The 24114-nt window shown below is 43.5% G+C and overlaps 1 protein-coding gene across 1 annotated transcript in view; it reads right to left on the reverse strand.

Moving 5' to 3' along the window:
- Window positions 1-23365, reverse strand: part of LOC139560333 (cadherin-2-like) — an 89570-nt gene extending 66205 nt beyond the window's left edge. The window contains exons 1-2 of the mRNA XM_071376997.1: window positions 23110-23365; window positions 20784-20895 (exon numbers count right to left, since the gene is read on the reverse strand). Coding sequence (XP_071233098.1) covers window positions 20784-20895; window positions 23110-23166 — 169 coding nt within the window. The 5' untranslated portion in view covers window positions 23167-23365. The remainder of the gene's footprint in view (window positions 1-20783; window positions 20896-23109) is intronic.
- Between the last annotated feature and the right edge of the window lie 749 nt (window positions 23366-24114).

Here is a 24114-nt window from a genome sequence, read left to right on the forward strand (position 1 = left end):
TGATAGTCCCACTAAGCACAAACCAGATGGGATGGCGTATTCCTGCAGAATGCTGTTGTAGCCATGCTGGTTAAGAGCGCCTTGAATTCTAAATAAATCACTAACAGGGTCACCAGCAAAGCATCCCCACACCATCACACCTCCTCCTCCATGCTTCACGGTGGGAACCACACATGCGGAGATCATCCGTTAACTTACTCCGCGTCTCACAAAGACACGGCGGTTGGAACCAAAAATCTCAAATTTGGACTCATCAAACCAAAGGAAATATTTCCACCGGTCTAATGTCCATTCTTGGCCCAAGCAAGTCTTTTATTCTTATTGGTGTCCTTTAGTAGTGGTTTCTTTGAAGCAATTCGACCATGAAGGCCTGATTCACTGAGTCTCCTCTGAACAGTTGAAGGTGAGATGTGTCTGTTACTCTGTGAAGCATTTATTTGGGCTGCGATTTCTGAGGCTGGTAACTCTAATGAACTCTAATGAACTCCTCTGCAGCAGAGGTAACTCTGGGTATTCATTTCATGTGGTGGTCCTCATGAGAGCCAGTTTCATCATACCACTTGATGGTTTTTGCGACAGTACTTTAAGAAACGTTCAAATTTTCCCGGATTGACTGACCTTCGTGTTTGAAAGTAATGATGGACTGTCATTTCTCTTTGCTTATTTTAGCTGTTCTTGCCATAATATGAATTTGGTCTTTTACCAAATAGGGCTATCTTCCGTATACCACCCCTACCTTGTCACAAGACAACTGATTGGCTCAAACACATTAAGATGGAAAGAAATTTGACAAATTAACTTTTAACAAGGCACACCTGTTAACTGAAATGCATTCCAGGTGACTACCTCATGAAGCTGGTTGAGAGAATGCCAAAAGTGTGCAAAACTGTCATCAAGGCAAAGGGTGGCTACATTGAAGAATCTGAAATATATAATATATTTTGATTTGTTAAACACATTTTTGGTTACTACATGATGTGTTATTTTATAGTTTTGCATCCCACCACTGCTAAATGAATAAAGGGGAAACGCTGGAGAGGGGTGGAAAGAAAGGGAGGCATAGATGGAACGAAAGTGCTGAGACACACAAACTGCCTCTTAAAAAACAAAAGAGAGGAAGAAGGGGGTAAAAAGGGCAAACGCTTTGCAACGTTCATAGCCATCCTGTAAAGTAACATCCCGGTGCAATGCAATGGGAAAACCATGGGTCTGTATTCATATGTCTCTTTAAAAGTGACTCATCTGTCCGATACAGAGCCCTCCATTGTGATCTATACTGCCTGGCCAAAAAGCAGTTCCACCGCAAAGAGCCAAAAACCCCCCAAAACAGACCCTCTAAAACAGTCACAGCCAAAGAAGAGCCATAACATTCTACTAAAGTACTGGAAACAATGGTGTTTAAAGAGAGAGAGAGAGCATGGGGGTATTTTTGTGTGTGTGTGTGTGTGTGTGTGTGTGTGTGTGTGTGTGTGTGTGTGTGTGTGTGTGTGTGTGTGTGTGTGTGTGTGTGTGTGTGTGTGTGTGTGTGTGTGTGTGTGTGTGTGTGTGTGTGTGTGTGTGTGTGTGTGTGTGTGTGCGTGTGTGCGTGTGTGCGTGTGTGTCGTAACCAAAGGCAACAGAGTGGAGAGGACACCTTATCCAAACACCATTTTAATTAGAAATGTATCTGGATGCTCGGTTTATGCAAAGTTCACTTAACACCAGTAGGAGGACAATACAACATTAAACCAAGCATTAAATCAGATTTGTTCTCGAAATCTTCAAATCAGTTGTTGTTTTTTCCAGTTGGGGACTTTGGTTTCAAAGAAGAGGACCATTGTGCTGGAAGCCCTAATGATTAAGTATGCAGGCTTCTGTCGCTGAACAGAATGGAATATTAGCAACAGAGGATATCTTAAAGCGTCTGCAGCTGGGATGCTGGCGGATATTGTGTTGCATTCTGGGTGGGCGCCAAGGCGGGGTGTGTGTGTGTGTACAGTATGTGGATGTGCATGTGTGTGTGTGTGTGTGTGTGTGTGGGGGGGGGGGGGGGGGGGTTGCAGCTGCAGCGATGCCGGGATACCAGGAGGAACCTGAACAACTAACATTTGCCTTTCTGCCTCACTGGAATCCACATTAGGAGCTCATCACCATTCCACAGACCCCCAGCCCACAGCCCAACACAACAGCTGTGTGTAGAGTTAAGGACTAGATAAACAAGAGATAGAGTGAGGGGTGCTTGTGGCTGCAGCCACGCCTTGGCTCTGTGACACCTCAACCCCTTCAGGCCATCAAGTGTAAATCCAATCTCTATTTTTAAAAAGGAATATTTTCTTTGACTAGGTTAGTTGAATATAAAAAGCAAGGCCGTATTTGGTTTCATTGAATGGGGAATGAAAGAATGCAACGCATACAAAGTGGTAATGTGAGAAACCCAAATGGCGCCATAAATCAATCACGATGATATGACCAACAGGGCCATATGATATTACACCAAATACTGGAATCCTTAATGTTTGTCCTTGCATATGTTCCATTCAATCATCCAGGGGGAGACGTGGAGAAACAGTTTGAAGCAGACCAGTGGGAGCTGTCCAGTTCAGTTTCAGATCAATGTTGCTGTACATATGGCATACACCGTAACTGGAGGGGGCCGGCGCCCACATGTTAGATTTAAACAGGCTAGGACAGCTGGTGCCGAGAGCTATGACCAAATCACAGCGGAGTATCTTGGGGATATCGGCCCGTTTTTACGACTGTGGGCAAACTGTTGGAGCTCCTCCTGGTCAGATCATTAAAGGGGTCTTTATGGGGCCCACCAGTCCAGCCCCCCCTTAATGAGGGACAGTGTCCAGCCTACGTCCCCCTCTTTACTGCCACAGCCTCCCCCATCACTAACGGCCCACTATTGAACCCAGCCACATCGACGACCAACGACATCTGGCCCCTCCATCTCCAGCCTCCTCCACCGTATATATACCAGGCCTAATGGCCAATTACAAACTCAAGGGCCAGGGAACAGAAACATGGTCCCGATTTATAGTTCCACTGTCTCCCGTCCCAGAATCCTCTGCTCTGTCGATCACTCCCACATTAGGTTATAGGAGACAGGAGGCACATCAGACCTAATCAGGCTTATCCTTTCCAGAGGATGGCCATTAAACTGTACTCCCTCCTACCATGCCATGCCAGACATCAACTCCCAGTCCAGTGAATTAAACAAATTAATGCTTCCTCACTATTACAATTAAACTAGCAACAACAAAAAATTAGTCGGGGAAAAAACAATGAAACCTCATTATAGGAGCAAAGACCTTATTCCATGCATCAGACAGACAGAGCCAGAGCCAACTGAATTCAAAAACATTTATGAAGTTAGCATGGCATGGAATGCATGTACGCCTTGTGTATTTTGCTTCAGCCTTTCAAATCCTGGTTCATATTCTGCCAGGAACTCCCCCTGCAGTCTAGAACTCTACTAGGTGGGGATGGGGTGAGAAAATAGGAGAGTAAAACAGGTGTCAGAAAGCAATGCCAACCCAAAGCTTTTGCACACTTTGTGTCCCTCCTCATGTGAGTTTTTCTCTTCTTTTCCTTTGACGTGTTCTTTTCTCCGGCTGGGGTTCACCTCCTTTACTAGCTCCCCTCCCCCTTTCATTACAAACACAGTGTTACCTGTGTCAAATCCATTGGAGACGGCCTGGGGAAGTCAACATGGAGCCAATAGATTGTCTCCCTCCACTGAGTCACTAGCTCTACTCCTCTAGGCTAGACAGACAGAGGGAGAGGGTGAGCAACAACCTGCTTCAAAACAGAAACCTAAAATCTGTATCTTATAAACTACATTTAGTCAAATATGTGATATATTCTGTGTACGGCCTAAACTTTTCAGGATTGCTTTGCAAATCAGTACAGCAAAGGTTATTCAAGATACAGAAGACATGGCTCTTTGCCACATAAAGGTCTATAATACATTGCTTGCACCAGTAAAGATATTGTGTGCATCCCATATGTAACATGTGAATGTGGTTTCACACATACGGCTTTTCCATATGTCAGAGGTGACATGTTTATATCCTAGAACACTGTTATTTCCTTCTTTCTCTCCTCCAAACCAAATAAACTGTGGTTGAGGATGCTAAAAGGCCTAGAGCCTCCATGTCTAAAAGAAAAGCTAGACATGTAGAGATAGAATGAAACTCTTTTGGAGTAGTCCTGGTAAGCTCAGAGCCACTGAAAAGAGGATTTTGTATAGACACGTTAATCTGTGTACTGTATTGAAGTGCTTAACAGACTGAGCGCAGACCAAATTCCTATGCAATGCAGGCAGGGAAGATCAAAACAATAGCATCTGACACATTTTAATCCTCCGCTTAAAGTACCCCCAAAAAAACAGGGAAATATATTCAGCCTTGCAGACACTGTAAAACAATTATGCTCACGACGACCATGGGTGCTTGCAGTTGCAAAGGAAAGATAGAGGGAGTAAAAAAAGACGCTTTTTATGAATCCTATTGTTGTTTTAGGCTGAGTCGTTCAAACAGACTAACACCTCGATTGACACCGCGGCTCAACCTTTCACCTTCTCTTCCTGACTGGACCACAGGTGTGACATGTGACAAGGTGTGACTAGATGAAAGACACACCAGTGAAGTGCCAAAATCTAATTTCCACCCATACTGATAGATAGGCCATCGTTTATCTGGCCTTGCCCAGGAAGGTATGTTTAACATCTCTTAAAGTCTAGCCTCTCCAACGACTGAGGATCTGCACAAAAAAAAAAAAACATTACAAATGTAGGACCTGTCGCAGGAGAACTTTACTGAAATGCAGGGCATTTAAAACGTGTAGTGTATTTGAGGTTTAAAAAGACTTACGAAGTTTGTAATTTTCACTTGGAAATTTTAGACTTGATTTTCCTTGGAGAAAAATGTATTAATACCAACCCCTACGGAAATGTTAATTCATTATTATCCACATTATTCACATTTCCTGTTGCAGCAGGATTATTTTCCTGCTTTAGCAAACTGTCTCAAATTAAGATCCTACATCTGTACAACACTGTCCAACCAGTCGGGAAGAAACCATTATTTTCTGGCTGGCAGTGGCAAAAAACTAGCCATTCACTTACTTCTTAACTATGAGGTAGGCCCACAAGTTGTTGAGCTACAGAAAAATAGATCAGAGCAGACAGATAATAATAAACATGGAATCACAGGCAAGGCCATGAATCAGGGTCTGCGTGCCACTATTTCACCCTGGCTGTCTCCACTTTGACAACGGCCGTAACCATAGAAGTGACAGTGAATACTAACAGTGTGAGCCTTAGTGTCTCTGAAGCCGCTCCAAACTACCCCAGCACACACAGTGCACTGCAGCAGAATCATAAATGAGCGACTTTGACAGAAAACACATAGGCTTAAAGTGTGTGTGGGGGGGGAATCAGGTTGAAGGATGAGAGACAGTCAAGGCAATGAATTTAGAGGTTGTGGGGGATTTGGGATATGACAGGGGTGGTTATTTGCTTGCAGCGACCGTCGAGTCCACTCCACGAACAAAGAGCCTTTCATATTTCCTATGAACAGCGACAAAGAGTTCCATTAATCCCCAAGGGGAGGGCTCATCTTGGCCTTCTCTTCTCCTCCACACATAAAACCCTTCCTCGTATTACCGCTCAGTGTTTTCACCACAAGAATGTAGGAGGAGACCAAAGGAGACTGCCACAGCACATCTTTAAATTGTTAAGCCGCTCTTAAAACAGTTTTGTCGGTGCTAATTCTTAACACATGCTCTCACTTTGTAGAGCTTTGCTTACAACCAGAACAAGAAGAAAGCAAAGAGAGTGTGGAAAGCCAAAAGACTGTGGAAGTCTCTCGATGGCCATCTCTGATCAGAAAGAGTCAGTAGAGGAATGCAGTAGAAGAGACATTGGCGCTGTCCAAAGCTCAGTCCAGCTGTCGCGTTTTGCAAGCAGATGAAAAACTCTGACGGGTAGAGCAGAGCGCATGCCTATCCCCACTTATCCCCCACAGAACGGCGCTTACCAGTGGGGCACAGCTGCCCAAACAGATACACATGCTCAGACGCCTCAGTAGTCAGGCGGACAAGGCACAACAAGAGACTAAGCAGCAACTCACACAGCACAGCAGGCTCAGGAAGTAGTCACAATCACAGAGGTGAAAGAGAAAGAGAGAGACAGAGAGAGAGAGCGACAGAGAGACAGAGAAAGGGGGAGGACTTACTTCCACATAAGTGTGTGTATTTCTGTCTGGCCCACCTCATTTCAAACAGGCACAAATCGATGGTGGTGCAATCACATTTTCTAGGCGTCCTGCGCTGTGCCGGCGATGGGCAGAATAATAAATAAACGCCAGGGATAATCACAGGGCCCAGACTGGAGGGGATTGGGCGAGGAGAGGAGAGGCTAGACACTGCCTCAGCTGTGTCCAAGTGGCATGGAATTCTGTTCCAGCTGTCAACAGCAGCCAGGCAGCACCTAATACTCCACACACCACACAGCCTTAACGGCTGTACTAGCCCGGCTCTGAAGAGACCGCGGATGGGGCTGGTGTGAGGAAGAGGGGGGAGCTGCCGCCGCAACAGAATAACGACAGACTCTTATTGTTGTCTTGGCTATGAAAGCAGAAGGCAACATTGTTTGGCTGTGACGTTATGGTGATACCTGTGGTGTGGCAGGTGGGCTTGTGGATAGCATGGCTGGTCACGGTGGTGAGGTGTTCTTGTAGAGTTATCACGCCACACAGGTTATTCTCCCAGGCAGCGCTACTTTAGTACCAGCCTGTGCTGCTGCTGTCATTGGTCGGTATGATTCAAGTTCATGAATCATAGGTAGTGTGCACACACAGCTGCAGGCATGACAAAGTGCCTGCTCGCATGCCTGTATGCATTCAAATCCATGGTACATTGTTTTATAATATATCAAACACATTCTGCTGTTTGGTGTCTTCACCCTTCATTTGAAACCACACAATCAATCCACAGTTTAAAATCCCAACTCTACTCTACATACTTTTAGTATGTGCATGAATATAAAAAAGTAATAAACGTCAATATCGGTACTATTCAACACACATGTAAGGCAAATCGCTCATCCAGTAACTCCCTAATATGGTGTCTCATACACAACAGTTGTCAATGCCACCGTCATTTTAATCAAATCTCTATTCACAAAAGAATCATTCAGCGACCATATAAAAAGAGCCCTAACAATGGCCATTAGTGGTCGGGGGAGATCAACAGCAGAATAGAATAGCACTGGTAAATACACTGCTGATTCACCTAACACAATGGCCTTGTTTGTGTCACTGTGACCTTAGCACTCCTAGACAACGCATTCTCTGTGGGACGCAGTAGAGCGAAAACAAGCCCTTCACATTCAAATGGCCTCCCAATCAACAGTTGTCTTATTTTTTTCTGCTCATCCAACAAGGTCCACTTTATTGGGGACTACACAGGGGTGCACCCTTTCCCCTAACTATTCCTCATTCCGGCTCTAAAAACAAACAATTAAATGAATCATATCAGTCGTTTGGTTTATGCTGCTAGCACCTCATCCACAACATACATGAACTTGAAGAGCCAGGAGCGGGGACTTTATCTTTGTTTATCTTATCCCATCAACTGGCACCCACTTCCCCACACCTCCTGCCAGGAGAGGACTGCATGATATAGAGGCCCTGAATGCCCAAAATAAACTGAGCCCCCCTGCATACCCCCACTGGAAACTAACATATTCTCTAGATTGGCTGTGTTTCGTCTGTAAATACCATGTATGAAACTAATCCACTCTACAAACACGTGTAGAAGTGAGCACACACACAAACAAACACTGAAACCATCCTTATGCATCCATCCTTCTACCACATACTTTGGCTGTCTTTCTATAAACTTGACAAATTCAACAGGCTAATCCAAATGAATGACACCAGACTATACCTAGGGTCCTGGGTTAATTTGTACATTTATGAATCACTAAACAAAAGACTAACAACCAGAGATAAGCTTCTCCAGCGTTATTAAAAATGTGCTTTCAGATGGACCCCACTAGGGACACTTTGCAATAACAAACACACAGACATGGTGCTGGCTACACCCATTTAATTACATTTTATCCATCTATTTATTTTATTTTATTTGTAATGGGGAGAGACAGGGGTCCTGTGTTAATATGTATATGTAATAATGTACATCCAGGATTCACTAAACAAAGCTTGGTGGGTCCTCACAGATAACCCACTCAGCAAAAACGGGTTGAATCGTCATTTCAACAAAATAATTCAATGTGATAACGTTGAATCAACGTGGAAAACTGATTGGATTTGAAAAAGTCATCAACGTAAAGGAAATCCAAAAACATGGTGACATTTTTTGTTGATTTCACATTGAATCCATGTTAGTTGACAGCTCAACCAAATATAAATCAAAACTAGACATTGAAATGATTCCAAAGTTTAGTTGGACCCAATGAGATGGGTGGCGTGTGACTACAAACACAGAAGTGGTTCGATACAGACAGCTGAGGAAAAAATTAAGAATCATAGAGAAGAAAATGGAATAAGAACCCAATAACAGTGCTGCATGCCTCCCTCACCTCCCACTAAGACATTCATACTTAATAACATGTGGTCAGTCTCCTCAACCCACGTCTCCCTCGCCAACATCTCCCTGACTCCCCCGTCCTTCCAGCCGACATTCTTTACATAGTTCATTAAACTCTGCCTCTCTTGCCCTCCACTCAGTTGTATTGTTTTTCCAGCTATAAACATACCAAATCAATCACACACAGTACAAAGACCCAGCAGGGAGAAAGAGAAAAGATTGTGATTGAAAATAAAACATTGCAGCAACTCTAGCATTAAATCCCTTATGCATAAAATCCTTGAAACACCAGCTTTTCAAATCCCCCCGCAAATCCTTCATCACATACCGTAATAATGACCTCCGTTCAAGATTAAGATCCGGTAAGTAAGTCAGGACCGCAAGTGTTAATCCTACAATCAGCCACTGCATTTAACCCTCGTCTTGCGCTATGCATTATGATTGAGTCGGGGCATTATGATTCTGTGTGACTTTCACACTAGGCCTAAACACTGCTGGCACCATCACTTTCTATTCTAGCAGAAGGGAATTGGTCAAATAGTGTACAACAAAGACTTTTAAATGTCCACTGAGAGGGAAAATTGGAGGATAAAGTTGCCCCCTAGGTCTTTGATTCCAATCCCTGGTCCTTAATAAGGCCAATTTATTCACCTCCCAGGCCCAAGTCCCTCTATCACTAGTGACAGTCATGAAAGGTCAATAACTTTGGCTCATAGCTCTCATATGGTTAACAATGTCATAGATTCATGGCTGATGCTATTATTTCAAACTCTTAAAGTCAGCCGACGGAAGCTTATCTTTGGCAAAAGGTCACAGTGCTTAGAACACTTAGTGGAGAGAGTGGAGGAGTGACACAGGGTCTATAGAAGATTGAGTGTGTTGCTTTCTAGTGGGGTACAGTGGGAGGTTGGAGGTGGAATGTTTACCGGAAAGCAATGCACCTGGAATGTAATGCTAGTAAGTTAGTTAGTGAGTTAATTAACACAGACAATGTCTGGCGCCCTGTAAAATACATTTACTAGGTCTATCTAACTTGATAGACCTACTTATAGCTTGAATAACAAATAATACATGTGTTTGTTGAAATAACATGTTGGTTCATGGTGATTGATCAGTTTGCGAGAAGCAAAAACACCACATTTCCTTGTTGTCATTGCTAAGGTGGCTGGTTGAGTGGTCGCCACAAAAACTGCTCAAGCGTTGTGTGCATAGTAAAAGAGAATCAAGTCTCAAATCTATTTTTTGAGCCTTTCTCAATGACACCTCAATGGGTAATTTAATGTACAGGGCTCAAATCATACACTGCACTGCAGACCAGGCCCAACACACAGTATACAGGCTACATGGTGCATGGAGCAACCATCCCAGGCCTATGAGCTCCCAGTAGTGTACATCCACCCCCTTCCAGCCCATATCTTGCTGAGCCCACAGTATTACAGCAAATAATGTGGCGGCACACTGCACGCTTTTTAAAGCCTCAGTAAATATCGACACAGGGTGAAATAACACAGGCTAACGGGGGAGGGGAGAGGGGCGTGTTCCTCTCTAGGTTTCTTCCTAGGTTCCTGCCTTTCTAGGGAGATTTTCCTAGCCACCGTGCTTCTACATCCTGGCTGAAAGTGGAGGAGAGATTGACTTCATCACTACTTTTACTTATGAAAGGTATTGACATGTTGAATGCACCGAGCTGTCTGTCTAAATTACTGGCACACAGCTCGGACACTCAAGCATACCCCACAAGACATGCCACAAGAGGTCTCTTCACAGTCCCCAAGTCCAGAACAGACTATGGGAGGCACACAGTACTACATAGAGCCATGACTACATGGTACTCTATTCCATATCAAGTAACTGATGCAAGCAATAAAATTAGATTTAAAAAACAGATAAAAAACACCTTATAGAACAGAGGGGACTGTGAAGCAACACAAACATTGGCACAGACACATGCATATACACACACACAGGATAATATACATACACATGGATGTAGTACTGTAGATATGTGGTAGTGTAGTAGGGGCCTGAGGGCACACAGTGTGTTGTGAAATCTGTGAATGTAATGTATGTTTTTTAAACTGTATAAACTTCCTTAATTTTGCTGGACCCCTTAATTTTGCTGGACCCCATGACCATAATAAATACAAATACATCTGCATTGCTTGCTGTTTGGGGTTTTAGGCTGGGTTTCTGTATAGCACTTTGTGACATCTGCTGATGTAAAAAGGGTTTTATAAATACATTTGATTGATTGATTGACTGATTGGTGTAGCTCTGTGATGCAGCAGCCCGTATACGCCCGCCTCAGATGGTAACTAGAATTTGACGCAGGTCAATCATAACTTCCGCAGCATCAATGCGGCCCGGTAACGGCCTGGTAACGGTATATCACTTTGAGTGGGACAGTAATACAGACAGACACATCCGCTCATCTGATGAGGTAAACAGTTTTGGTGGGAGACGGCAGGCGAAGGGAAGCGAAGAGGAACTGTCGCCTCAGTGTTCCCAATCAACAGATGCCCAAGATTAAACTGATATAAATCAACGTAATTCGTTACCACATATCAATACCCGTCCCTTCGGAGGTGACCTGGCTTGATATGATAAGTGAGTAGTGGATATCGTTACTCATTTCCTGCCTCATCCTCTGCTTCTCTCTCTCTCCTTCCCTCTCTCTCTCTCCCTCCCTCCAGCGCACTTCAGACAGACACAGAGGCCTCTTCAGCTGAAACAGAGAGACCTCTGGGAAATATAAAAAACACCAACCTCCACAAAACAACACCGGGCCAGGTCATTCGTCAAAAACATTACCAGCACAACTTTAACAGTGCTTTATGTGCCCAGCTAAAGACTAACACCCATGAGGTTGTCAAGGTCGCCATAAGGAACGAAACCTGAGGTTGGTTTTGACGCTGTATAATGCTAAACAGAACGCTTCAGTAGGATCAATGCATTACTCAATTAAAGCACATCAATCATCCTATGGAGGATATGGGGGCTCATCCATCACACTGCTGCTTAGTGCATACGTGAAGAAGACGGGGATGGGGAGGGAGTGGTAGAGTAGTAGAAGGAGGGATGATAGATGGAGGGCAAAGGGATGAGTGGGAGAAGAGAAGAGAATGCGTCAGGGAGCGATGTCACAGGACAGGACCTGGCAAATTATCAAAGAGTAACGTCCAAAGAAGCGCTGGTACGTTGAAATAGAAGCCCTGTCCGGAACACAATAGTTGGTGAGGCCTGCGACAGGCGGTGGGGGAGGGAGAGAGGAGGGAGGGAGGCTGCCTGCCGTCTCGGTCTCATCCCAGGCAGGATATTGGCCTTTGTGGAACATGGTTATAGTATCTGAGTCAATTTATGTCTCCCTGCCTCAAATTTCCCCTTTTGTTGTCAGTGAAATAATGGTGTGTCAATTCCTGTTGCCTCTCTAGCTCAGCATGGGGCTTAAAACCCTGAGCTGAGCTTAACATTTGACAAGAAAAAAAGAAAAATGCTTTAAATACACACTCTGTTTCAATAGAAAAAGAACTGCATGCTCTCAGTTCAGTCAAGTTGTCTCTTAAATATATATATATATATATATATATATATATATAATTAATAATATAATTTAACTCTATGACCCTAAAGACGAGATGGTTCTGGGCACTTCTCATTGCTATTTTTATTGCCTTTCGAACGCTTCTTGTTCGCAGATAAGTGATTGTAAGCATTTCACTGTCAGTCTACACCTGTTGTTAACAAAGCATGTGATAAATACATTTTATTTGATATAGGTAGTGTCAGAGGTTCAGATACTTGTGCTGTCAAGGCCACACCCCAGTGCCAACAAAACAGTAGTTAAGGATTTACATGTATCATAAGCAAACAAAAGATCACTGGAAAAAAAAAAAAAAAGCATTTTGCTCCTGTGGTACGAGGGATATTTGTTATTTTCCTCCTTTATGCTTAAGTGATGCCTGAATGGTGGGATGTGATGGAAAACCTGAGGGCTAGCCTCCACCCACTCAGCTATTTAGCCGCATAATGAGAGAAACAAGCACACAACACCGAGAGAGGGAATGAACGAATGGGAGGAGGGTACAATAAAAAGGTTTCTTTGAAAACTGCTCAATCGACTGCTGGGCCAACACTGTGAACAGGGCTCTCTTTGTGAAGCTAGAATCTAGCAGGAGAGATATGGAGTTGTTCGCTGTGCTGCTGCCCAAACTAAAGAGGCCTGCCTCCTGAAGAAAGAAAAAAAAACGAGTGAAAACCACAAGTCATTTAGCAAAATAAACAGTTCACTCCGCTGTGTTGACCTGTTGTCTGCCAAGCGCAAGCCTGGGTCTGGAGTTTTACTAGTTAAAAATAACCCTAGCCTACATATAAGGAAGCATATTATGTGGAAAGCAAGGCCAATACAGCTAATTATACCCAACCTCATTACATGGAACGGTCATGTTCTGCACTTTCCAGATGTCTTTCATGTCAAATAAAACTCACACATCCGAATTAGTGGTTGTCCAGATTCAGAAAGGAACCATTCCCAGTCTCACCTCACCTCATGACAGAGTGCTTACAGGAAAGGATTGTTTTAGAAAAATAAATTCATCTTTGCCTTCTGACAGTCTTTTAGATTGAAGAACACACATCAATTTCAGAAACCCAAGCCAGAGTGGTTCAAGGCTGGAGGGGCCCTGGTGTGATTCATAAGCAAATAACCAATAAAAGCACATAACCTTCATATGACTGAGGACGGACCCATGCACCAATTGTTTGAAACCTTTGTTTCCATATCCAATCCCCATGGAAACCCAGTCAACACAATTATTATTTGAAAAATGTGGTTAAAAACAACACTTAAAAGAACCCCATCTAGGCTGACGACGTTAACCCTTACAGAAAGCATATTGGATGCTCCTGAATGTAAGTTGAGATATTTGAATGATAGGTGTGTCATGTGACTGACGACAAGTCAAGGCCCTTAGCAACAGCTGTGGTTTCCGGAACTCTCCTCTGACTGGTGGAGAGGGAGAGGAGCCCCACCGGCTCTCAGGGCCTTCTGGGTTGAACAGGCTAATTATATGCTAAGGACAAACACCCACACACACACACATGCACAATGGAGAGGCACCTTAACTGCTGCCCTATGTCAGTGTTACACACTCTAACAAGAGGCAGAGTGTTACACACTCTAACAAGAGGCAGAGTGTTACACACTCTAACAAGAAGCAGAGTGTTACACACTCTAACAAAGGGCAGGGCTAGCCGCTGATATGAGTGATATGAGCAGAAGCGCTGAGACGTGAGCCAGACTAAAGAGTTAACCCCAATGTCAACCTTCCACCAACCACTCTCCACACAAAAATCCCTTTATCTGCATTCAGGCTTTTCACAAGTCCCTGTCTGCTCCCAAAACGTGCGGAGATGCTGAGCAGACTAGCTGTTCGATAAGGAGGCACTGGAGAGAAAAAAGGTCAGCCATAAATAAAAGATGCCCTCTCCAGTCATACCACCAAGCATCATAGCCCTAAGTGGCACCGCCAGCCTCCCCACCTCTGAGCAAATTAGCCGCAGATGGGTGCACTTGCTTTAATACATTAACAACATTACTGTTTCATAGTTATGATACGGCCTTTGGAGTGCCATGGACCCGGGGTCACGTGAAATTATCAGTATATAGTGTCCTCAGCCCCCACCTCTCACTGCTGGACTAACACAACACTAACACAACTTCCATGTTATATCGTAGGCAAAATTGCATCAGAGGTCAGGGGTATTGAAGCCATATACCACTGAGATCCAATCAGGCGACATGATATGTGGCAGTTATCTAGGCCATGGTGGCGTGGCACGGGGAAAAACCAACACCGACAGGCGGACAATGAAAATGTATGGGGTCTCATAACAATAAAGAAAAAAGCAGATTCCTCCAAAACCCAGCAGGCAGGCAGGCAGCAATGCTTTAGCTGGGAATTGGAGCACAGCTTTCATTACAACATATTGATCATGCCAAACAAAGACCCTGGATCTATTGATCCGCTTGGTGGGGAAAAAAGAGAAAGAAGGGGAATGAGAAAGAGAGCAATGGACTGGTGCTGCAAACAGGATCACCCTGAAAGAAGGAAGAAGTGCTGCTTCGACTTAAAACAAGGGAAGCGAGGAATTGGGATTTAGAACCCCCATCAAATGAGATGTTGAGAAAGGTGCGGTCGTGGGGTTGCACTCGGTGTCCTACTATAAAAAACAAGAGTTAAGAGGAACTTGTGTAACACTCAGCGATCATCGTAATGAAAAAAAGAAAGTAAGGGCTTGGCTGAGCTGTTGGATGCCTCCTGCTGATTCCCTCGTCCTCTCCTCTTCTCATCTGACTGATGAATGGAAGGATGATGGCTCTTCTGTAGTTATGGATCTCATCTCACCAGGGGATTAGAATATTAAAGAAGCCTTGTTTGACTATTGAATAATTCAGGATTGGCACAGACATCAGTACTTCAGACAGTGGTCTACTACACCATCTCAACTGCAGCAAAGCAGCCAGGGGGAGGTTTCATTGCCCTACGCTATTACACACATTCTCTTATCTACGGCCATGATGTGCTGTGCGATGACACGGACTCCGGCTAACCCTCAGATACACATTATTCACAAAATGAATGTGTATCTTTGTTATAATGTTTCATAAGAGAATCATGTTCCGTCAGTGTTTCCGCAGCAGCCCCTCATAACTAATACAGATGCCTTTGATTAGGCTGCAAATGTCACGCTAATTCATGACCATTTATCATGTACAGTGGAAACATCCGTAGAGATCCACCCAACCGAACGGTGCTCCGTCTGAACACTCCGCCTCCCCGCCTCTCCTTTCCCCGGTGATAGATGTTCATTTAGACAGGTCAGGACAACATGCACTGAGAGGTGTCGTGTACATGGGGCCGCCACTGTGAGGGTCATGACCTCCATTCACCGGTCTCTCCTTTCAGTGTGAGATCGCTAGAATACCATGCCACCACCCCCCTCCACACACACGCACCACCCCCTCCTGGAGTCGTAAGAGGTTGAGTCGGTTGCTGAGCACCGGCCCCAATTTACAGGACGGGATCGACCAGGGTCACGTCTGACCAAACACACGGCCTCTCAAACACTTCTGAGAGCTGCCCCAAATGTACCCTATACCAGGGGCCATCAGGAACCTTGAAAGAGTGCAGAGAAACACAACAACAACACCACGCAAACGCAATCTCCACCCTTAAAAAACGCCAAAAGCCACAAAAGAAGGTGTATCATTTATTTTTCTGAATGTTTTCCTTCTGTCAAAAGGGACTGGTTCTTTGTTGGTTGCAGATGTTTGTCTTAATCAAACAGACCAGGGAAAGGTAATTATACTAAAAGACTAAGCAATGAAAAGTGATGTTATTTCTTATGCCCATGAGGTCTTTCCATCCAGTTTACATTTCATTAGACAGAAAGAAAGTCTCTCTCTCTCTCTCTCTCTCTCTCACACAGCTAATGTTGGTACTGCTTGTTCAAACCACTTCATGAAATCGGTCAACTGTGTCTCCCCAGGCCGGCTTGGGGTTTGAACCCCCAGTCAGTGGAGCCAGATACAGACGGCTCAGTGGACACGGTCGACGTACTGGCGTTAAAAGCACTTGAACAGAAGTTGAAGTAGTAGACTATAAGCATTTTCATCGGCCCAGCACACTTAATTGGAAAAAAACATCTGAAACTAAATGGCTTGGGGGGGGGGGGTGTAAAAATGTATTAATTTAAAAATAGGGTAACATAGGTGATGGGGTTGGGGAGGCTGCAAGCGAGAGGAGAGTGTTTTAAGTTCAATTAGGCTTTTGGGCTTTTTCATTAACCCAGTTTTGGAGAGGAATGCGTCTGCTGAATAATGCTGCTGTGATTGACTCACTTTATATTCCTGCTCCTCCTCATCTGAAAAGCAGGACAATACACTGAGTGTACAAAACATTAGGAACACCTGCTTTTTCCATGACATAGACTGACCAGCTGAATCCAGGTGAAAGCTTTGATCCCTTATTGATGTCACTTGTTTGATCCACTTCAATCAGTGTAGATGAACGGGAGGAGACAGGTCAGAGAAGCCTTAAGACAATTGAAACATGGGTGTTGTATGTGTGCCATTCAGAGGGTGAATGGGCAAGACAAAAGATTTAAGTGGCTTTGAAAGGGTTATGGTAGTAGGTGCCAGACACACTGGTTTGAGTGTGTCAAGAACTGCAACGCTGCTGGGTTTTTCACATGGGCCAGCAACCCTGTGGAACGCTTTCGACACCTTGTAGAGTTCATTCCCCCAACGAATTGAAGCTGTTCTGAGGGCAAAATGGGTTGCAATGCAATATTTGATGTTCCTAATGTTTTGTACACTCAGTGTACATGTCAGCTCTCTATAGCCAGTATTCCATTATCCAGCAGCTCCAAGACCCAGGCCATACTACCGTCGCCAGCCATAATGGCCATTTTACCTGCTGATTTCAAAATATAAGCAATTTCCATCGAACAGGAAACGAACATGACATGAATGTTAAAACGTCCTTTCTATAGGAACACTCGCTGGTGGTGACACAGTGTTAGCTTAGCTGTGGTGGTGACTAGTGATGAGTATAGTGAGGGGAATTGATGTATAGGCCATGTTTGTTCTTTTCTCTCCACTGAGTGACTCAGTATCAGTCATAAACAAATAGTTCCCTGCTTTAGACAAGGTCATGAGAGGCCCCTTGGGGCCGACAGTGGGAAACCTCCTAAGCCTGACGCAGCTTTACGTTCACAAACAAAAAGCTCAAATCCTTGCTTTCCACATCCTCGGATAGAGAGGAGAGAGGAGACTGCAGATAAATAATTGTCCACCCTCGCTTTCCCCTCTGCTGCTCTGCTAACCAATGTTGTCCAGATACACCTGAACGATTCTATTGAAAACTGATGGAGCGTTAGCTAGGGCCAACCAATAGTTAATCTCTGATCTGCATCACCTAACAAATCATTACGTCTTCACAATTCAACAATTACCTGTGTATTGTGGAGGAATTGGCATTATAGAGAATACCCAAGCAGAACTGAATGTGTTTTGGGCCGAGAAACTTTTTACTTTGTTATTTATTCCATTACATTTGCATGTGAATGCTGCTGTTCGCTATGATCTTCTCAGGGTGTGTATTCTGGTAATCAATTACTCAGATGAATCCCCTTCAGAGACAGCGAGGTTGAATGAAACGTCTTACACCCTATCCCTTCTCCTACTGTCTCCACTCTCCACGGGGTCAACTGCAGCAAGAACAATGTGATCGTATTACTGTTACCTAATACTGTATGCTGATAGGTTTACAGTCAGGTTTACAGTCATATTCACAACTATCCTCTTGCCAAACTTGGAGGAAAGAAACTGTCCCAGCTCTAGAGAGAGCTTAGTATATCTACGCTCCCTAATAGCTTTTCTAAATGAGGATAGGTCCATGCATATTACAATGAGGCTGCTAGATTATTTCTGACATAACAAGGAAGGATTTTCTATTACATTGAGCATTAACACTGAGGTATGGTTGAGGAGAATGACTGCTACAAGATTCACTGTCTCCATTCATTCATTATTTACGGCCTAAGGGTGCAATTAAGAAACGTAATGAAATGCACAGGAGGCAGGCATTCTCACAGAAAGACAAAAATAGAAAGGTGTCATGGCATTAGGCTCCACACTACACCTCATGTGGCTAGGAGCTTCTTGAAAATCCTCTGTTTCCCAGCTTCCTGGTAAAAACAATATTCACAAGCAGCATGGTGAAAGTGCAGTTAGAAAACATGAGGGGGGCTTAACACTCCCTCCACACCATGGAAGCTTTGTCTTTCAAAACATGCCACAGGAGACTTTCATTAGCGACTGGCGCATTCATTAGCATCATCCCACACCACTGAGCTACTGAGCCCCATGCAGCCCCAGCTCCAGGCCAGCACATTACAATGACACAGAAGTGCTGTGTCTCTCTCCCTGTCAGGGAATCTCTCTCTCCATAGAGGTTGGAGGGCTGGGAGGAGGGCTAAGAAAGAGGAGAGAAGAGGAGGTGGGGAGGGTAAATAGAGAGGAGAGGAGAAGGTGAGGGAAGGGATGAAGGGTGGCTGACAAATGGGAACTTGATTACCTCTGGTCATGGCCCATCCACAAACCAACTGAGGGGCAAAACTATCACTTGGAGGATCAAACTGGAGGTTGGGCTGTGTAAAAGCTATTTCTTTCTTTTCCATCCACCCCTCTTTTACTCGCTCTCTCTTTCTCCCTTCCCCTTCTCCCTCTTTTTCCCCTCTCTCTCTTTTATCTCTCTCTTCTCTCTCATTCCTACTCGCCCCCCTCCATCTTCCTGACTCACAACCTCGGCTGACTGTGACTTCTAGGCACACACTGTGAAATCCAACGCCACTGGAACTGTTTTCTGGTTCAGATGACCTCAAGGCCCCAAGCCCTTGGATAGCACATTGGTGGTATATTCCTGTTTTATCGTCTGTCTCAGCACTGTTCAGAGGTGCTATTGGTGGCTGTCACTATAGTAAATGTGTTTGTTTGTGTGGCAGCATTTTGACTTTGGGACTGATTCCTCGCAAATAATACATTAATTGGTCATATTTTCTATTATACATTGTAATTACAGTTTCCATTGCATTATATTGATTGAAAAAAATTAACATGACATATATTTTCCTTGTTTTTCTGAATTACATGTTTTAGAAGTTATATGAAACAGATACAAATGAAACAGATCAAATACTGGTTAGATCCAGCAAGCCATGCTATTCCATGTTGGATTTCCAACAGAGCAGCTGATGTACAAACACAACACTGATACTAAAGCTGTGTTACAAGGAAATGACAGCCATTGAGTGGGGTTGGGATTATAAAACAGCATGGCCACTGACCACGTATTTCCTTTAATGTATGTTTCTACCATGTACTTGCAAGGTTTATGCATTTTCTTGAAGTTATGTTTAAGGGTAACATGGCAGAAATAATAACCACATACTTATTTACTCGCATAATAATTATTGCCTAAAGCAGCAAATAGCACACAGCATATAAAAGCTTTGACCATTTGATCCGCATGCCACTTGGGTTAGCATATGTGTAAAAGAAAATTGCAAAAATACAGAAACATAGAAACAAGACATAGAAGATGTGCTGAGGCACAAGCAACATGTCCATTACATGACTGTGCTTTGCAAAGTGCATCCAATGTTTTCACTTTTAGAATTACAACTACCACGGTTCCATTTCAAAACGAAGAAAGAAGTTCGATTTTTCATTTCCTATTTAGAATGAAACTTTCTGTGACTTATGCAAGCATATAGTGGTTAGAGCGTTGGACTAGTAACTGAAAGGTTGCAAGATCGAATCCCCGAGCCGACAAGCTAAAAATCTGTCGTTCTGCCCCTGAACAAGGCAGTTCAGGGGCAGTTCACAGTTCACTGTTCCTAGGCCGTCATTGTAGATAAGAATTTGTTCTTAACTGGCTTGCCTAGTTAAATAAAGGTAAAATAAAAATATCTCAATAAATATGCATTTTTCATAAAGGAGACTGTATAAAGTAATCTAATTTCCAAATGGTTTAACATTTTTCTAATTCTTTCAATTGCCTTTAAAAAACGATTTTTAAAGGCAAATAAAGTCGAGTCACATCACAGGAACAGATTGCCCCAGTGTTTATGCATTGGAATTTCAGCAACACTGCGGTAAGATTATTTGTTGTTGTTTAATTGTGCTCTGTTCTTCAAAAAAGGCCTGTGTAAGCAAATGACTAGAAGCAGGGCTAAATTGATCCAGACTGAGATTTCATTGGCTTACAAGCCAAACAACATGGGCTTCTGGGCCCACATAACAGCAACGCTAATTGTTGAAATACGTTTAATGCTTGTTGTCACCCCCCCACCGCACTCAACATCATACACGTGTTGAGCGAAACAACAGTAAATCAAATAAAATCACATTTTATTTGTCACATACACATGGTTAGCATATGTTATTACGAGTGTAGCGGAAGGCTTGTGCTTCTAGTTCCGACAGTGCAGCAATATCTATATATAGACATGGGCAGGCGCACACACACGCACATAGAAACGCTGAAGCACATGTGAACAAACATACTACAAACAGCCAGCAAAGAGCGACATAGAAAGAATCTGCCCAATCCAGCGCTTACCATTGAAAAGGGGCTGTCCCTTCTCTGCACTCTCTGGCACCACGGCGACATACACATCTTCAGAGAACCCCGGCCGGCACAGAGGAAGGGTGCCTCTGCCCTCAGTTGCGATCTGCAGGGATAGGACCGGGGGGTGGGAGGGGAGAGAATGAGTCAGAGTCACAATCCCCCCCCCCCCAAAAAAATGCACTTCTCTGACTACCCCCCGAAAAGTCTTGGTCACGTTCTGAACCCTCCACCACAGTTCTACAAAGCATCTGTTGTTTTTATAGCGAGGACTGCAATTAGGATAATGAGGCCAAAAGGGTTAAGCATTAGCCAAGGAGCATGGCTAGGTAAGAACAGGCCCCATTTGTCTCTGTGAGGAGAGAGAGGGAGGCCCAGGCTCAGGCCCAAGCCCAGGCAATGGTTGAACGCTGGTTGGCCCCCTTATCATACTCTGCTCTGGTTTAACAAGATGCTTTCAAATTCAGGAACGGTGAAACTAGCCTACAACTCCTAACACCCCTACTAAACAGTAGGGGTGAACGTCTCTGTGTGTCAATTCCTGTGTCTACTCAAGCACTACATCATCATCCTCATCTCTTCCTTTTTCTCCTCCCCCTGCCTCGCTCTGTCTCTGATTTAAAAACAGTCATGTTGTTTCGGATACATTATATTTCTGCCATTGTTAGAATAATAAATGATCACCTGCCAAATTATTTATCTCCATCTTCTTTCCAAAAATAAACAAACATTCATTGACACAAATTCAATTTAACACAAATTCAATTTATAAAACATTTAAAATAAACATCGCCAAAAAATAATAAGTAAGCCTAAACTATTCAGAGTTGAGTTTGAATAGATTCCCTGATTGTGTACAAGCATGTTCAAATCCGATCATACATATTGGGTGGGCACCAGTCGACCCCATCTTCCCAAATACACTTAATCCTATTTCTTTAGAAAGACCGGACCTGAAAAGAATGTGAAAGGAGAAGAGTTCAGAAGAAAAAAAGCATTGTGTGTATCCGTGCCACTTGCCATTAATCAGCGGGATTTGACTGGAATATGCTGGGGCAGGAGGGGGAGGTGTAGGGCTGCCTTTCTCTCACTGCATTATCAGGCAGAGCACACCACGATGCATATAACAGCATTGTTCACACACTAGTTCTTCTAAAAGTATGATATCTCGTTTTGGGGGGGAAATAAATAGGCCTATATATATTATTAGACTGTTTCTCATATTAGAGCTTAATCATTTTACTATTTTGGCCATTAAAAGAAAATGTTCCTTAATTATAATGTTATAACTCAAATAAGTAAGTTAGGACTAAATTAGTAATTAAAACAAATTATTGCGAAGAAACCAGAATATGCAGAATTAGCTATAAAATATGATAAATAGCCTAGAAAACTGGATTAGGCTACGTTGATACTTTAAATTCTGCCTAGGCACAATAAGCAGCTGACTTGAAGGCGATTTGTGGGTCGGAAATCAAACATTAACTCAGCATTGTCCCTGGCAGAGTTTGTGGATTCCACTAACCTAGTGAAACTCTAGATACGATAAGTGCACCGGTGTGTGTAGCTGTTGTTTGCACTGATAGCCTATTTACAAGACAGAATGGGCCATTGCCTCGAGGCTCATTCCGTGTCCGTTAGGAATAAATAATGGTAGGTTTTTGTAACCCCGCGGTCCGGGGAAATTATTCAAGTAGCTGGCCTGCATCAATAGACCTTAACTTTGTAACCATATAATGTTTTATCGTGAAAAGGTTACAAATGTATCCAACAAACATGCATGTATAGGCAGGCTATCATCATCTCAGCAAGTTAAAAAAATATATATACTTAAGAAGAAACATTGCATTGTTTGATCACCATATGGACGGAATACCCTAAAAGATAATACTATGTTTAATAGATTATGTGGGTTAGATTTATTTTAATGAATTTACTCTTGATACATTGTAGCCAACACAAAAACATATTTTGAAGAAGGGTAGCTTTTTAAATGGCAAATCATCCCATCCTTCAAATAGACCCTAGCGGTTTCGGCTACAATAACCCAGGGTTGATCTTCATGCAATATCAATCTACTACATATTGTCATTATTTGTTGACGTGTCACATATGCAAGTTCCCAATACTGGATGCATTAAATCTAGCAACCATGCAAAACATGCCTAGGTAGCCTTTTTTCATAGTGGAGAGGCGAGCCGTAATGGACAAGCCGGCACGTTACCCGACAGATCACAGCAGAAGCATCGTCACTGAAAACAAGCACTAGTCCTAGAACTGTCCTGTTCAACTCAACAAAACCGTTCCGCAGACACATTACCTGCAAAGCGGCCAAGAGCGTGAGGAGAAGCAGTCCTCTGCCCTTGTATAAGTACATGGGTATGCCGGTTGTAATGTATTTCCCCTTGCAATCCGTGATAAATATCCGTAGGCTATGTCTGCTGCAGTATGGATGTAGTGGTGAAATCAAACGTTCCCTGCTTACAACAAAGGTGGCAGCGACAGCAGCATGTAGCCTAGCAGCCTCCCCTATCCACTCCGTGCTCCGATCTGAGATCCCCGCCTGGTACTGAGGCTGCTACTCCCTCCCATGCATGCAGTCCCTCCAACAGAACAGAATAGACGCTGTCGCTGTGCCAGGACAGGATCTCTCATTGTCTCTCCCTACTGGTCAATTCGCCAATTTCACTAAACACATTTTGGCTCCTTGAGACTCGCTCCTTCCACTCGATACTCCTCCTTTCAAAAAATAAAAATAGATTCTCTGCGATTGCTTTTTGTTAATACTTCTAATGAATGATATGTACCCATTGATTCATGAAGAAAATAACTTTTAAATACCTCATGAGCTTGGTTTAACTGTTGTACCCCATTATAACCCCCTCCCCCCGAAAAAGCTTGGTTTACTCCATTGTATGTAAACAATGTTATTGTAAACAAACACTATATCGACTCAGAAGATGGTTGAAAATATCATTTTGATATCATTGATGGTCAGTGCTTGTATCCATGTCTATTAGTTTGATTATGGTTACATTTCTCAAGCCCCATTCCTGAGCTTTTTACCTGATTGTTTCAACTGCTGATTAGCCCTTTAAAGGTCGGCATCATCATTCTATTTACCAAGCAAAACATTTTAAGATGGCGCTGACAACACAGTCACCCTGTTTCTAGCTCTTAGCCAATTTGCAACTTTCTAGTATTATTACCAACAGCCAACAATAACTGTAGGACATTAGAATGGCAGTCACTTACCAGAAATTCAAGCAGAAATTCTACTTCCCTGATCTGGATCCTTTGTTTGAACTTCCCTAAGGGAGCTCTA

The sequence above is a fragment of the Salvelinus alpinus genome, chromosome 30, assembly GCF_045679555.1.
Source record: "Salvelinus alpinus chromosome 30, SLU_Salpinus.1, whole genome shotgun sequence".
In the NCBI taxonomy this organism is placed as follows: Eukaryota; Metazoa; Chordata; class Actinopteri; order Salmoniformes; family Salmonidae; genus Salvelinus; species Salvelinus alpinus.